Raw genomic sequence first — 15,652 nt, 5'->3', positions numbered from 1 at the left:
TCTCCTCCGTTTATAACATCGAATTTATGAAGCCTGTGTTTCAATTTATTTGAAAATAATGTGTCGCAGCATACTGCAAGAGTTCAATAAAATTGAAACACAGGCTTCATAAAGTTTGAAGATAATGATTCATGCGGAGAAACATTCTGTACAAATACATTAACTTTCATTCCAAACAAAGACAAATTGTGCACAAATTCTTTGATGTAATTTAAAAAAAGTAAAGCTCATGGTTGGTGCTTTGACCCTCGGATACGAATACCTGTTCTTAAGGTAGACTACAGGTAAATTTACTTCTAACCGCGTTTATTTTGAGACGTGAATTTATCTGTCAAGAAGGGTCAGTGGTTATCTGCAGATATTTTTGAATTCTTTGCAGATTTAAAAAAAAATTTGACATTAAAAATGAATCCTTTGTTCAGCTTCAGAAATGTATTTCTATCAGTTGTGTTAATTCATAGAAATTGGCAGATATATTTACGTCTGGGACTAAAAAAAGGTTAAACTACAAAAAAAATCCATTTTATATATTTTTTTATATTTAAGTCATGTTCAGAGTGCTTTGTGAATTGTTTTCCTGTCTTGATGTACTGTAGTGTTCTAATTCAAGGAAGGGATTATGGTTTGGTTCCTGAAGGCTCCTATGGGAACAGGCCGAATAGGCTTTAACCAGCCTGTTAAAGCAGCTGACGGTGGTTCACATTAAAATCCTGTGACCACCAGGTCTGGGCCCAAGATGGTGACACCTATGATTGGCAGCAGTCATGAGGGGTTGCAGACTCCGGGGAAGCAGCTGACTAGCGCAGGAAACGGGAAGACCACCCCCAGTTTGAGAAGGAGAAGCAGAGGGGACGACCGATGGGACAGTGACCACGGCAGGGGACCAGTGAGGGGCTCTGAGGCTGAGAAACACACAGGCGGTGGGCTGACGGTGACCGGAAGGGAGGAACCTATGCAGGCCGCAGGCTGATGGCAATTGCAGTCAAGGGGCACACTCCAGGCTGCGGACTGCTGGAGACCGGCTCAAGACTGGCTGAAAAGGCACCAGGTATCGGAACAGAGATACGAGAAGGTGCTGAGGGCTTCTTGTCATTCTGGGGTGCAGAATTGAAAAGGTTGGCCACCTATCACTGATGCGGACAGAGTGTAGAGCTCGTCGAAAGAACCAAAGACTTGTTGATCCAAACCAAGGCTTTTATTAGCAAAAGACCGGAGCTCTTCACAGGTGGCCGACCAGTCCGGAATGATCCGACCTGGCTAGGGACACAACCCTTTAAGGCCCAAACAATAGGTGTGGCTTAGCTCTCAGCCAATCGCTGTAAGCACAGTCTAGATACAGTAACTATATACACTATGTACATTGGTGATAGATCTGTACTATCACACAGAGTGAAGATGCTCAGATCTCCCAGTCTGCATCCAGTCTCTCTGATGTAGAAAAGGCCACTGTGACCTACTGAGTTTCTCCAGCATTGTGCTTTCACTTCTATCATTGCTGTCCACAGACCTTTGTGTTTTACTCTTATCTCTGAAAGGAAATGCTATTACATCACCAGTTTAATGCTGCTAAATATTTGGAAAATAATTTTAAAAATGTCAATTTCCTTTCAGATCATCTTTCAGCAAACTTTCTTTTGTGAAATATTCAATTACGTTGCCAAAGACTGTCCTCCTTCAGGCATGAGCACTCCTAACATTAACCGTCTTCTGAAGGAGCCTCTTTAGTTCTGTCAAACTGACTTCACTTCTCAACCCTGTACAAGTTTCTATGGTAACCCTACTCCATATGCTAATTGGAATCCTGATTCAGTACTCATGCAACAATTTTTACCTGCATTTATATAACCCCCTCAATGTATTAAGGAACAATGAGCAAACAGATGTTAACAGTGAGGCAATACAAGAGATTTTAGAACAACTTGGCCTTCTTGCTGACTTTTCACCACTGCTTCAAATGTTCAAAAAGTGTCACAGAATTCCAAACAGTATGATCTGTGTGAGGAATGTTTCCCTGTTGTAATTTGCAAGCAAATGAAATAAATGACAAGGTGAGAACTTTGCCATTGTTTCAAAAACACTGTAGCATTCCCAAGTATTCCTTGAAAGTTGATTTATAATTCAGACAAGACAAGTCATTACCTGATGCAATCCAACACTCTTCAAAGTTTAGTATTTAAGTTCAGACATACAGCATGGTAACAGAACCTTGCAGCCAACGAGCTCGTGCTGCCCCAATTAACCTACAATTCCAATACGTTTTGTAACATACAGTGGAAAGACAGGTGTGAAATGAGAAACAGTTGCACCTCATTATCACAAGATGTGTTTCTTCTTTTCAAATGTGGCCTTAACACAACATGGGAAATGTAACTGGGAGCATCTTACCTGAGAGTCCAGTCGTGGTTACAGTAAGGTTGGACATTTCCCAAGTAGAAGCCGAGAGACTGAGTAACATCCACTAGGTTGCTGAAGTTAAGACTAATGCTGTTATACAGGATTGAGGTCATACTAATTTCATCAATCGCCCACACATCTTCATCAGGGCCAGAATGATAAGGCTGCCACCATCGGAACTGGATGCCTAACCGCTGAGCGTTCCGTGGGAGCTTCACTGAGATGATTCTAAGATAGAGAAAACATCAGCAAGTGAAAATTCTCCACACGATGATCTAATAATAATCATTGCCCGCAGCATTGACAGAAGATGTTAAAATATAATATACAATGAACATTGGAATAAACTTTTAAAGTAGTTATTTCAAGACAAAGTTGTGAAACAATATTGCAAAGAAATCCTTAGATATTTGTTAAAAACATTTTGAGATCACATTTCCTGGTCAATGGCAAAGGCAAATTAACCAGAATGAAACAAAACATCACAAGGTAAAGCTCGTTGGATGGCAATATTGTAATGAAGTTCTAACACAAGCAGGCAGGTCCTCACATGGAAATTATGGTGCAGCATTTCCTGAAAAATTCACAGATTAACATTTCAGTTATTGAGGTAAAACTTTAATCACACTCTTTCATACCATTAGGTTCGTTGGCTCAGCTCAGACTGTGTGATTGCTGCCAAACTAGAAATCACCCATTTGCAGTAAAAAGAACCAATGCTTGAAGTGTTAAAATGTTGATTACAATTAAGTCGAACATACCACAAATCTTAAAATAAAAACAACAATTAATTCTGCATTATGATCAGTGCTTAGATCCACAAACTGTTCTGGACATTGTTAACAGAAGAAAACAGTCGCCATTTATTATCTTCCCCCAGATATTGCAGCAAAGCACAAACCCCAAGTAAAAAGACAGCACTTGCAATAATAGTCAACGGTAAGAGTCCAATGAATGAACCAAATCTTTCATTTGTCCAGCTTGATTGTCAGAGTGCATACATGACATCACATACAACCCTGAGATTCCTTTTCCTAATGGCCAGGCAGAATCCATACTTCCAATAGTGCGAAAAAAAAACTGTACTCAAGATACGTAGATAAAAGAGAAATGTAAACTGATGGTGCAATACACAAAATAAACATCTGATCATAAATAATATACAAAGCAAGAGTCCTTAAACGAGTCTCTGGTTGATCTTGTTGCTTTGAAGTCTGATGGTGGAGGGTAGCAGCTGTTCCTGAACCTGGGGGTACAGGGTCTTGGAGCACCTGTACACCACCTTCCTCATGGGAGCGGCGAGAGCAGAACATGTCCTGGGAGGTGTGGATCCTCGATGATTGCTGCTGCTTTCCGACAGCAATGTTCCCCATCAATGTTTTTACCTGTGGTGTGACCACTACCTTTTGCATGACTCTCCAGTCAGAGGTATGGGTGCCCCCATAACCAGGCCATGATGCAGCTAGTCAGCACACATTCTACTACACATCTGTAGAAATTTGCCAAGTTTTTCAGTGTCATAAAAAAAATCCTCTGCCAACACCTGTTCCTGAACCTGGTGGCACAAGTTTTATGGCACCTATACCTCTTTTCTGATATTTTCTTCATTTTTTTTTTGATATTTTCTTCATGATGATGTGTGTGTGTGTGTTGGGTCCAGGAAAGGTCCTTCAAGATTGTGATTCCCAGGAATATGAGGTTGCTTGCCCTTTCCCCCAATGATCTCTGGTTTTCCCTTCCAAATTTCCACAATCAGCTCATTAGTTTCGGTGACATTGAGTGTGAGTTTGTTGATAGCACACCAACCAGTCATATTTTGATTCTCCCCCCTGTACGCTGACTCACCCCCTCTTTATACATCAATCTACTACTGTGGTATCATCTACAACATTGTAGATGGTGTTATTGTCGTACCGAGCCACACTTGTAAAGCAAGTATGGGGCTAAAAACACAGCCCAGTGTTGCTCTGGTACCAATGGAAATTGTGGATGAGATGTTCTTGCCAATCCTCAATGATTGTGGACTGAAGGTGAGGAAATCCAGGATCCAATTACACAGTGGTATAGGTCTTGAAGTTTGCTGATCAGTTTTAAGGCATTGATGGTGTTGAATGTCAATAAAGAGCATCCTGCTGTATTCCTCTTTGGTGTCCAACTGTTCTAGGGCCAGTGAGATGGCATGTGTTGCAGCCTGTTGTTGCAGTAAGCAAATTGGAATGATCCATGTGGCCATTCAGACTGGAGCTGATTTGCTTCATTGCTATCCTTTCAAAACACCTCATCACTGTGGATGCAAGTGCCACTAGTCGGAAGTCATTTAGGCAGGTTACCACACTCTTCTTGGGCACTGGTACAACTGAGGCCTTTTTGAAACAGGTGGGTGACATACCCTGTCAGAGTGAAATGCTGAAGATATCTATGAATACATTGGCAAGTTCATCACTACATGTTCAGTACTCGGCCAGGTACTCCATCTCGACTGGGTTCTTTGCTTGGATTCATTCTTCTGAAGGCTGCTCGCACTTCATCCTCCAACACTGACAATAGAGAATCATTAGGGGACTTGGGAGTGTGCACAGGTTTTCCCTTGTTCAACCCCCAACAATGACCTTTGTCTCAAATATAATGAATAAGAAGCAAGACTTTTCCAGAGAAAATAAATCTTCAAGAAATTTTCTGTCAGAGGTCTCCTAAAATCACAAATAAGTACATTTCATCTCCTTTCCTACTTACTCCCTGTGTGGACGGAAGCCGTTGAACTCTTAAGCGTTCGAGGAAATAATTTATTTACATGTGCTGCATTTCTCCATTTGCAAATATCACTCAACTCAATATGTGGCTTTTAAGACATCTACCCACATCTACAGCTGTAAAATGGTGGAAATTTTAAGTGAAGAAAAATGTCACATTGTTAACATTGAGCATCAGGGATGGCATATTATTATTGGAAAAAATTCTGTCACCATGAATAGCTGCATAAATTAATGATCATGTTCTCACCTGATTCTGCACCTGTCAGGTTGGGGAAGCATGTGGATTTCTTGGGAGACATGCTGGTCACTTGTACTGCTAGTGCAAAGAACAAATGATGTACCTCTCTAGAAGGGCTTTCATCAGGCAGAACGCTGAATAATATGGATCCCTTTCAATTTCACTAAAAAGTATACTTTATTTTTACAAACCTGTCACTAATTTTTCATGGACATCATGATTACATCAATAATGAAACATGAAAGTCAGCAGACTGTGATTTGAAGTAAAAACACAATGCTGGAGAAACTCAGTAGGTTAGACTCCATACAATGTAAAATGTACTTTATATAGCAAAAATAAAGATACATAACTAATGTTTCAGGCATGAGTTCTTCATTCTTCTTTGGCTTGGCTTCGCGGACGAAGATTTATGGAGGGGGTAAAAAGTCCACGTCAGCTGCAGGCTCGTTTGTGGCTGACCAGTCCGATGCGGGACAGGCAGACACGATTGCAGCGGTTGCAAGGGAAAATTGGTTGGTTGGGGTTGGGTGTTGGGTTTTTCCTCCTTTGCCTTTTGTCAGTGAGGTGGGCTCTGCGGTCTTCTTCAAAGGAGGCTGCTGCCCGCCAAACTGTGAGGCGCCAAGATGCACGGTTTGAGGCGTTATCAGCCCACTGGCGGTGGTCAATGTGGCAGGCACCAAGAGATTTCTTTAGGCAGTCCTTGTACCTTTTCTTTGGTGCACCTCTGTCACGGTGGCCAGTGGAGAGCTCGCCATATAATACGATCTTGGGAAGGCGATGGTCCTCCATTCTGGAGACGTGACCCATCCAGCGCAGCTGGATCTTCAGCAGCGTGGACTCGATGCTGTCGACCTCTGCCATCTCGAGTACCTCGACGTTAGGGGTGTGAGCGCTCCAATGGATGTTGAGGATGGAGCGGAGACAACGCTGGTGGAAGCGTTCTAGGAGCCGTAGGTGGTGCCGCTAGAGGACCCATGATTCGGAGCCGAACAGGAGTGTGGGTATGACAACGGCTCTGTATACGCTTATCTTTGTGAGGTTTTTCAGTTGGTTGTTTTTCCAGACTCTTTTGTGAAGTCTTCCAAAGGCGCTATTTGCCTTGGCGAGTCTGTTGTCTATCTCATTGTCGATCCTTGCATCTGATGAAATGGTGCAGCCGAGATAGGTAAACTGGTTGACCGTTTTGAGTTTTGTGTGCCCGATGGAGATGTGGGGGGGCTGGTAGTCATGGTGGGGAGCTGGCTGATGGAGGACCTCAGTTTTCTTCAGGCTGACTTCCAGGCCAAACATTTTGGCAGTTTCCGCAAAGCAGGACGTCAAGCGCTGAAGAGCTGGCTCTGAATGGGCAACTAAAGCGGCATCATCTGCAAAGAGTAGTTCACGGACAAGTTTCTCTTGTGTCTTGGTGTGAGCTTGCAGGCGCCTCAGATTGAAGAGACTGCCATCCGTGCGGTACCGGATGTAAACAGCGTCTTCATTGTTGGGGTCTTTCATGGCTTGGTTCAGCATCATGCTGAAGAAGATTGAAAAGAGGGTTGGTGCGAGAACACAGCCTTGCTTCACGCCATTGTTAATGGAGAAGGGTTCAGAGAGCTCATTGCTGTATCTGACCCGACCTTGTTGGTTTTCGTGCAGTTGGATAATCATGTTGAGGAACTTTGGGGGACATCCGATGCGCTCTAGTATTTGCCAAAGCCCTTTCCTTAAGGTTCTTCATTAAGGTATAAGAAAAACGTAGGCCAGCGCCTGAACATGTTCAAATTGACGTCAGCAGGGCTTATGGAGGATTTAGAATGAGATACAGTATTTCATTCAGCCAACACTACATGGCCAAATCATAATTATCAAAACATTTTAAGGATTCAGGACCAATTTAGCAAATGGAAACAGGGGAAGGATTAGAGAGGAAATAGATTTAGCATTTTGGTGGGAAGCAAAGGACAACTGAGGATGAATTTCCACCCCCGATAGTCATGAAGGAAAATAAAATCAAAGGAACTGAAATTTGCCACATAGGCGGAAAATGTTTGGTCCGTCGTGTTCCTGCCAGTCTCACCACTGTCAAGGATTTGCAGATATGCACTTCAACAGCCTTTTATTTCTCCATCTTTCTCAGTATGCTCCTACTTACTGAATTCACAGTACAATCTTTGCACCGTGAAGCTGCACCTCATCATGGCTCATCAAATATTACGATTTCCCTTTAAAGAATTCTGATTATACCATCACTTTCTGTATCTATCACTTCTGAAGGAATTCTAATTAGGCTACTTGTTACAAAAGATAATGAACTGATTTTTATTCAGACACAGAATGAGGCCAGCAGTGGCAATGTCAGAACTTACTGTGCACCTATAATGGTCTTAGGGATGTGCCAGTGGGGAAGGAACTCCTGCAGAGCTGTCAGTAGAATTTAGGGCTTTGAAGGAAAGGCAATATGTTTTAGGTCACAATGGTGTGTGACCTGAAACCTGCAAATGGTAATGTTACCACAAATCTTCAATTTTCGTCCTTGGAAGTGGTGAAAATCACAAGGTTTGAAGATGCTGTCAACATTTTAGAATGGTACATAATGTGCCTTTGGTGAAGAGGCTGATATTTAACAGTGAACTGAGTGTTAGTAAACGGCTTCCTCCTGATTTTATTCAATCTTGAGTGTTAATGGTGCTGCACCCATCTGGGATAGGTTGGCACTTCATTGCCTTGTCAATGCTGGGTAGTCCGGAGTCGAGGCACCCTGAAGAAGATCCAACCTCTGATCTTTTCTGTAGCCACAATATTTGCATGGCTGATCCAGTTAAGTTTCTGGTCCCTAAATACCCTTCCATGAAATTAATGTTACATCATTAATACAGCAATGTTGTTACAGCAGCACTGGCATGGGTTCGATTCCTGAGCTGTTTGTAAGGAGTTCTCCCCGTGTCTGCATGGGTTTCCTACAGGTGCTCTGGTTTCCTCCCACCCTCCACAAACATGTGGTGGCTGTAGGTTAATTGGGTGTAATTGGCTGACATGGCCCAGAGGGCCTGTTACTGTACTGTATGGACCTGGAAGGGTCTTTATTGTGCTGTATATCTAATTTTAAAAAAAATTAAATATTTGACAATGCTGCTCAATGTCATGGCCCGCTGCTGATGTGATGTGAATGTTACTTATCAGTCCAGAACTAAATGTTGTTCATTTTTTCCAGATCGATTCATTTCTCATTTTCTTTAAGTAGGTTGTAGTTCTCCACTCCCTTGGGTCACAGCTGTTATTTTGGAGAAGGTACTCCCTGCAAGGCCGTGGGAAAGTGAGTTCCTGGACTGAGGCCTAACTGTGATGAAGGTATCTTGCTCTGGCAGGATGTTGAGTGATTTAAAGACAAAGCTGTAAGTGCTGGCATATCCCACTTTATGATATTAGAGAGTTCCCATGAAACCATTTGTCGGCCAAAATGGCGTAAAGCGAAGACCTGTTCACTGCTATTGGAGGCTATTTTCGTAAAAGCGAAAACTCATTCAAATCCTTTCATAAAAGTGAGCATGGCTTTCTTCGTAAAAACTAATTTTCGTAATTCAAGTATTCATAAAGTGGGGCATAACTGCACTGCCTTTTCGGTAAAATAAAAATCATGGGTTTGGAAGAGATAGGGTTAAGTTACTGGGCAAGTAACTGCAATGAATTTTGTCGACGGTAAACACCGCAGCCATGGTGGTGGAAGGAATAAGTGTTTAGCCTGGTGAATGAGAATATCAATGATTTGTCCTGAATGGTATGAAGCTTTTTCATTCAGACAAGTAGAGGATATCCAAACATATTGCTGACTTCAAGATTTCAGACAAGTCATTTAATTATATCAGATGAATCACCCAACAAAGGATTCCAACCCCTGACAATCTGTTGCAACCACAGTATTTCTGTGCCAGATCCTGTTGAATTTCTGGGCACCCACAGGATGTTGATGGTGAGGGCTAAGTAATGACCATGCCTTTGAATACCAGCGAGAAATGGTTAGATTCATCCTTATTGAAGATGGTCATTGGATGGCACTTCTGTGGCACGACTGAGACCTACCATTATCAGCCTGTGTCTGAATATTGTTTAAGTCCTGCCGTGTTCAAGTGTGGGGCGTTTCACTTGCTGAGCAGTTGTGAAAGGAATTTCTTCACTCCACTCCTGACCTTGTGAAGAAAGAGAGACATTGACGAAGTAGCTGAAGATGGTTGGACCAAAGAAACTGCTCTGAGAAACTCTTGCATCAATATCCTAGAAAAAGGACAATGGACCTCCAACAACTATAACTGTTTTCCTTTATTGAGATTCGATACCATTGATTGGAGTAGATTGCTTTACTGCTAACTGACTTCAGTTTTATGAGGACTCCATGAGACCAATTCTGCCACGATCTCATGGGCATTCACACCGACAGATTTAAGTTTTTGGTCCATGTCATGAAACTTTAATCCTGATGAAATCCAAATTAGCCATTAGTGAGCATCTATTAGCATTGTCACAAAATTGATTTGAGATGGTTAAGATATTCCATTGGCCTGTTTATTCTGCTTCTTGAAAACAGGATACAGCAAAGCAATCTTCCACGTGGTCAAGTCCAGGCTATGACACTGACACACAGCTCAACTTGGGATATCTGGAATTATGGTAAAAGTATCCAGCAGCCTAGACTATTGGTTCAGAGATACAAGCTTGAATCCCATTTCAAAGCCAGTGAATTGAAATTTAAATTATTAAAAAGGGAATTAAAAACTCAATAAATGACTATTGGATCACAATGTCTTTCAGGTAATTATATCATCTCTCCTCATTGAGTCTGGCCTTTGCCTGCCTCCAGGCCCATTAATGTGGTTGACTTTTACCTTCTTCCTCAATTGGGAGAAATTTTGAGATAGATGGTAAATATCAGGCTGTTGATAATATCGACATCCCATAGATTCAGTGTACAGGTTTGTGGCTCAGACTATTTGCTATTTGTAGTGTGTGCTCATCTATTTCTTGAATTTAAAAAAAAAATTGAGTGGATAGGATTAGCTGAAGATTGACTCTGATCTCAGTAGGAGGCCAAGATAGAACATCTGCTCCATAGATCTGGACCACAATGGTAGAAAATCAGGAACAATCAGAAAATCAGATGCACAGTTCTCTGCAACCTGTTCTCTAGTCCCAAGTGCAGAGTTTATGGTTGCATTCAATGCAAAAAAAAAGTTTTTCTAACCTTGTTCAATTAATATTTGGCCATCTGACATAACCAAGTCAGGAACTGTTCAAAGATAATTCTCAGGTTAGAATGAATGATGCATTCTTTACCAATATTAACTACTGATTTCTTTTCACAAAGTTCTCTGCAAATACTACATTCTCTTGAGTTCTTTTATCTTTCTGCCTGCTTGGGAAAATGAAAATCAGATCATGTTTTACTGTTGAGAATGATTAATTTAATTTCTTAATGCCAGTCAATAACTAATGAAACACACCATTATAAAGTTTCTTCAATAGTCTGTTGATGTACCCAAGAATTGTGGTGTCACAGGTAGATCGGGTTATAAAAAGAGCTCTTGGCATGTTGGCCTTCCTAAATCAAAGTACTGGAGATAGGATGTTATGGTAAAGTTCCTTAAGATTTTGTTCAGGCTAAATCTGGAGTATTGTGCACAGTCTTAGTCACTTAACTACAGGAATTATATCAATTAAATTGAAAGAGTCCAGAGAAGATTTACTAGGATTTTGCTGGGACTTGAGGAACTGAGTTACAGCAAAAGGTGAAATAGATTAGGGCTTTATTCCCTAGAGAATAGAAGAATGAGGGGAGATATGATTTACAAAATTATGAGGGGTATAGATATGAATGCAAGCAGTCCTTTTTCCACTGATGTTGTGAGACAAGAACTAGAGGTTAAGGGTGAAAGGGGAAGTGTTTGAAGGAATATTGGGGGAACATCTTCATACAGAGTGTGGTGGGAGTGTGGAATAGCTGCCAGTTCAAGTGGTGAATGAAGGCTGTTTTGACATTTAAGAAAAATTTTGATGGGAGTGTTATAAAGGGCTATGGACCGTATGCAGGTCAATGGGGCTAGGCAGAAAAATAGTTTGGCGTGGACTAGATGGGCTGAAGGGCCTGTTTCTGTAGTGTTCTATGGATTTTAAAAAAAACTGAAATTATTCTGTGTTAATCTAAAGCAGTATTGTCATTGCCATGCTGGCCAGGAATCTGTAATGGACAAAACCTTTGTAATTAATGAGAAGAAACTCGGCTTCGAACTTGTTTTACTGGGGGAAAAGGAAATGATTGAATAACATTCAGGAGTCATTAAAGATTAAGGGATTCTCTTTCCACCCTGGATACTGAAGTCAATATTCTCAGGATGCCCCAGAGCAGCCAATGAAGAATAATAAAGGAAATGTTTCGATTTATATTTATGTCATGAGTACCAAACGAGATAATGATCAGATAAATCTGTTTCAAGGATGTCAGTTGGAGGAGTCACGTGATGCACTAGTGGCCGATCGGGAAAACCAGTCCTCTCCAGGAAAATAGGAAAAAGTTAGGAAAAAGCAAAACATAACAAAAATAAAAGAATTAGAAGATAAAGATATAGAGAAGAGAAAGAAGATGGCTTCCAAGAAGGAGAAAGTAAGAACAAATGGAAAAAAAATAGTAAAAAAGTCACGAGAGAAGAAAGAAGAAAGTCTTACCTGTATGAAGAACAGGAACTGTGGTGACGTGGAGCGCCCGACCCTCGAGGTCAGTACCTGCCCTGCGGAGTTGCGACCCACCTGCCGGTGCACTACAAAAATATCTCTCGGAGCCAAACAAAAGTGCACAGTGCGCAATCAAAGGAGAAAGAGGAAACCGGAGGGAGGGGGCTCAGTGGAGGAGTGGGCTGTCACAGAGTGAGCAGCTGAGGGACATCCGACACCAGGGTTCTCAGCTGGAGGACAAGGAACAACAGACGAGCAGCACAGGAGGGGAGGCCCAGCAAGAAGAGGCCCGGCAAAGAGATCCAAGCATCTCATCAGGAAAAACAGAAGAGAAGAAGAAGACACAAACACAGGTACAGGAACAGAAGAAGAGAAAGAAGACGACCAAGATCTTCACAGAGAAATAGAAGGTAAAACTGATGGACAAAGAGAAATAGAAGGTGAAACTGATGGACAAAGAGAAATAAAAGGCAAAACTGATGAACAGAATATAGATAAAGTCTTTTTTGAAGAACAAATGAGATCACTAAAAGAATGGTTGTCATTATAGTTTAATGCAATTAAAAGGAAAATGAAAAGAACAGAAGATAAAATTCAAAGGTTAGAAATGGTAATGACAGAAATAGGGAAAAGAGTAGAGAATGTGGAAGAGCGGGAAACGGCTGTAGAAATGGAAGTAAATGACTTAAGAGAAAAATTGGAAGAAAGTGACCAAAAAATTTAAGAGATACAAGAGTTGTTATCTCATAAAATTGATATGTTGGAAAATTATAGTAGGCGAAACAACATAAAAATAGTGGGCTTGAAGGAAGGTGAAGAAGGCACAGACATGAAGGAATTTATAAAAGGATAGATCCCGAAGGTCCTGGGAATGACAGAAATGCAGGAAGAAATGGAAATAGAAAGGGCACACAGAGCATTAGAACTACAGGCACATCAAAAACCAAGATCCATCGTAGTAAAATTTTTGAGATACGCAACAAGAGAAAATATACTGGTACGGGCAAGGAATAAAATTAGAGAAGATAGTAAACTATTGAAATATAAGGGTCAAAAAATATTTTTTTACTCAGACATAAGTTTTGAACTCTTAAAGAGGAGGAAGGAGTTTAATAAAACAAAATCAACTTTATGGAAAAAAGGTTACAAATTCATATCAAGACATCCAGCCGTGCTTAAAATATTTATATCCGGGGAGCAAAACAGACTGTTCTCAGATCTAGAGAAAGCGCAAAAATTGCAGAACATTTGCAGGACGGGAGAAGTGATGTAAAAAGAATGAAGAATGGCAATAAAGTATATATAAAGATGTAAAAATAATATATATGTAAAGAACTAAAGAGGGAAAAGAGAAGGGAAGGAAGGGTGTAAGGGCGGGGAAAAGAGAGAGCTTTATTATATGTGTTTTTTTAAAAAAAAGTGTTTTCTGGAGAGGGCTGGGTAGAGGGGGATTAACCGTCACTGCAAAATCAGTTGACGCTGCGAACAAGATCGCAATCCAAATGAAAAGGGGAGATGTGATTGCCTGGCAAGGGATATGGGGCAACTCAGAGAAGGGGGGGGAATCTTTTGGGGATAAGGTATTAGTGGATGTGGGAACTGCAGGGGTACTTTATGTTTTAAATGTGTTGTCATACATTAAGTGTAATAAGAGAAAACTAAGAGATGAAAATGGGGAAAAGGGATATGGAGGTGGCGAAGAGGTAGAAAAGAGGTGTATGCAAGATATAAGATGGCCATGTTGAACTATATGACTATAAACATTAATGGAATACATAACCAAATTAAAAGGAAGAGGCTACCAAATTTATTGAAGGAAAAAATAGATATAGCATATGTGCAGGAAACGCATCTAACTGAAGCGGAACATAACAAACTAAAGAGAGACTGGGTAGGACACATAACAACAGCATCTTATAATTTAAAAGCTAGAGGTGTAGCCATACTAGTTAACAAAAATGTACCAATCAAATTAGAGGAGGAAATAATAGATCCAGCAGGGAGGTATGCAATGATAAAGTGTCAGATATACTCAGAATTCTTGAATTTGCTCAATATATATGCGCCTAACGAGGAGGATCAAAAGTTTATGCAGGATTTTTTCTTTGAAGATTGCAGACACACAAGGAAATATATTGATAGGAGGGGATTTTAACCTTAATTTGGATCCAATGTTGGATAAAACTGGACAAAAGACAAGTAAAAAGAATAAAGTAGCCAAATTTATGGTTAAATCAATGCAGGAAAGGAAAATGAATAAATGTATTCCATTGGAAAAAATAACATATAATTTAAAAAATAAAGTCACAATGTTTGAACTAATTTGGGAACCATACATGGAACATATCAGAGAGAGCTTTCCTATGACCTCCATCCCCTAGAATGAGAATGAAAATGATAAGAAGACAAAACGACTAGATTCAGTGTGGAATAAATAGATGATGCATTTTTCTTGTTTATTTTCCATTGTGTGAAAATATTGTTTTATGGTTTTATTGTATTGTATATGTTGAATATTTATGGGTTTTGGAGGGAGGTGGGTAGAGGGGAGGAAGGGAAAGGGGGAAAAAAGGGGAGAAAAGACCACTGCATAAATTTAATGAGAAACGTTTGTACATATTTTGGTTGATATAGTTCATAGTGTGAAAAATAAAAAAATTATTTAAAAAAAAGGATGTCAGTTGAGGCATAAATGTTGGCCAGGACACTGGTGGAATCAGACTCTTTTAAAGTAAATAAAGGACCTTTAACATCAACTTGAGAGGACAATAATGCCCAAATTTCAGTTGTTGCCATCCAAGCACCTCCTGCTGTTCAGCCTTACTCTGAAGTGTCAGCCTAGATTATGTGTTCAGTCTCTACAATGAGTCTTGAGCCCATGGACCTGACAAAATTGGGTGAGGGACTGTCGAGATCAGCATTTTGCAAAAGACTAGATGTATTTATTGAAATGTCAAAAACAGTTAATGCTGGAAATCTGAAATAAAATGAAAAGAGCGCGAGACATACTCAGTAGCTCAGGCAGTGTCTGTGGCAAGTTAATGGTTTAGGATAGATGGATTATTAGATGGCTGATATTTGGAGGCTACAAGGATCTTGTAAACTAGGAATAGCGAGTATTGCAAATTGTTCAATATTGGAGATGTGCAGCAAAGTGCAACATTAAAACTCAGGGAAATATTTGAGCACAACTTAGTGATTGACACAATGGAAAAGAGCCAACAGCAAGATGAATTATACATAATCTAAGGAAAGAGAAGCCATCATTCAAGCACATTTTTTATGTATTCCAGACAACAATATTTTGATCACCAGTCCTTTGTCGCCAAACAAAATATTCATTTTGTTAAAAACGATGTCTTGAAAGGAAAATAACTGACAAAATTCATGTCAGTTCATTACGATGGCTGACCTGAACGCAATTTATTTATAGAAACAATCCTGAAGGATTTAGGAATTTGTTTTTTCCTTTAGATTTTCTTAATTGATTAAAGCAACAGTAATAAAAGGATCAGGGAAGCAATATTAAATTTGATATTTAAGGGAGCAGAAAGTTGCTCAGGGGTTA

General features: G+C 40.3%; 1 protein-coding gene across 5 annotated transcripts in view; it reads right to left on the bottom strand.

Moving 5' to 3' along the window:
- LOC138748952 (reelin-like) overlaps positions 1-15,652 on the bottom strand; it is a 271,468-nt gene that overhangs the window by 125,881 nt on the left and 129,935 nt on the right. For all 5 annotated transcript variants that reach the window (XM_069909910.1, XM_069909907.1, XM_069909911.1 and 2 more), the window contains one exon: positions 2,386-2,622. In XM_069909910.1, coding sequence (XP_069766011.1) covers positions 2,386-2,622 — 237 coding nt within the window. The remainder of the gene's footprint in view (positions 1-2,385; positions 2,623-15,652) is intronic.

Source organism: Narcine bancroftii, chromosome 13 (assembly GCF_036971445.1).
Source record: "Narcine bancroftii isolate sNarBan1 chromosome 13, sNarBan1.hap1, whole genome shotgun sequence".
NCBI lineage: Eukaryota > Metazoa > Chordata > Chondrichthyes > Torpediniformes > Narcinidae > Narcine > Narcine bancroftii.
This window is presented reverse-complemented; position numbering and strand designations above follow the sequence as displayed.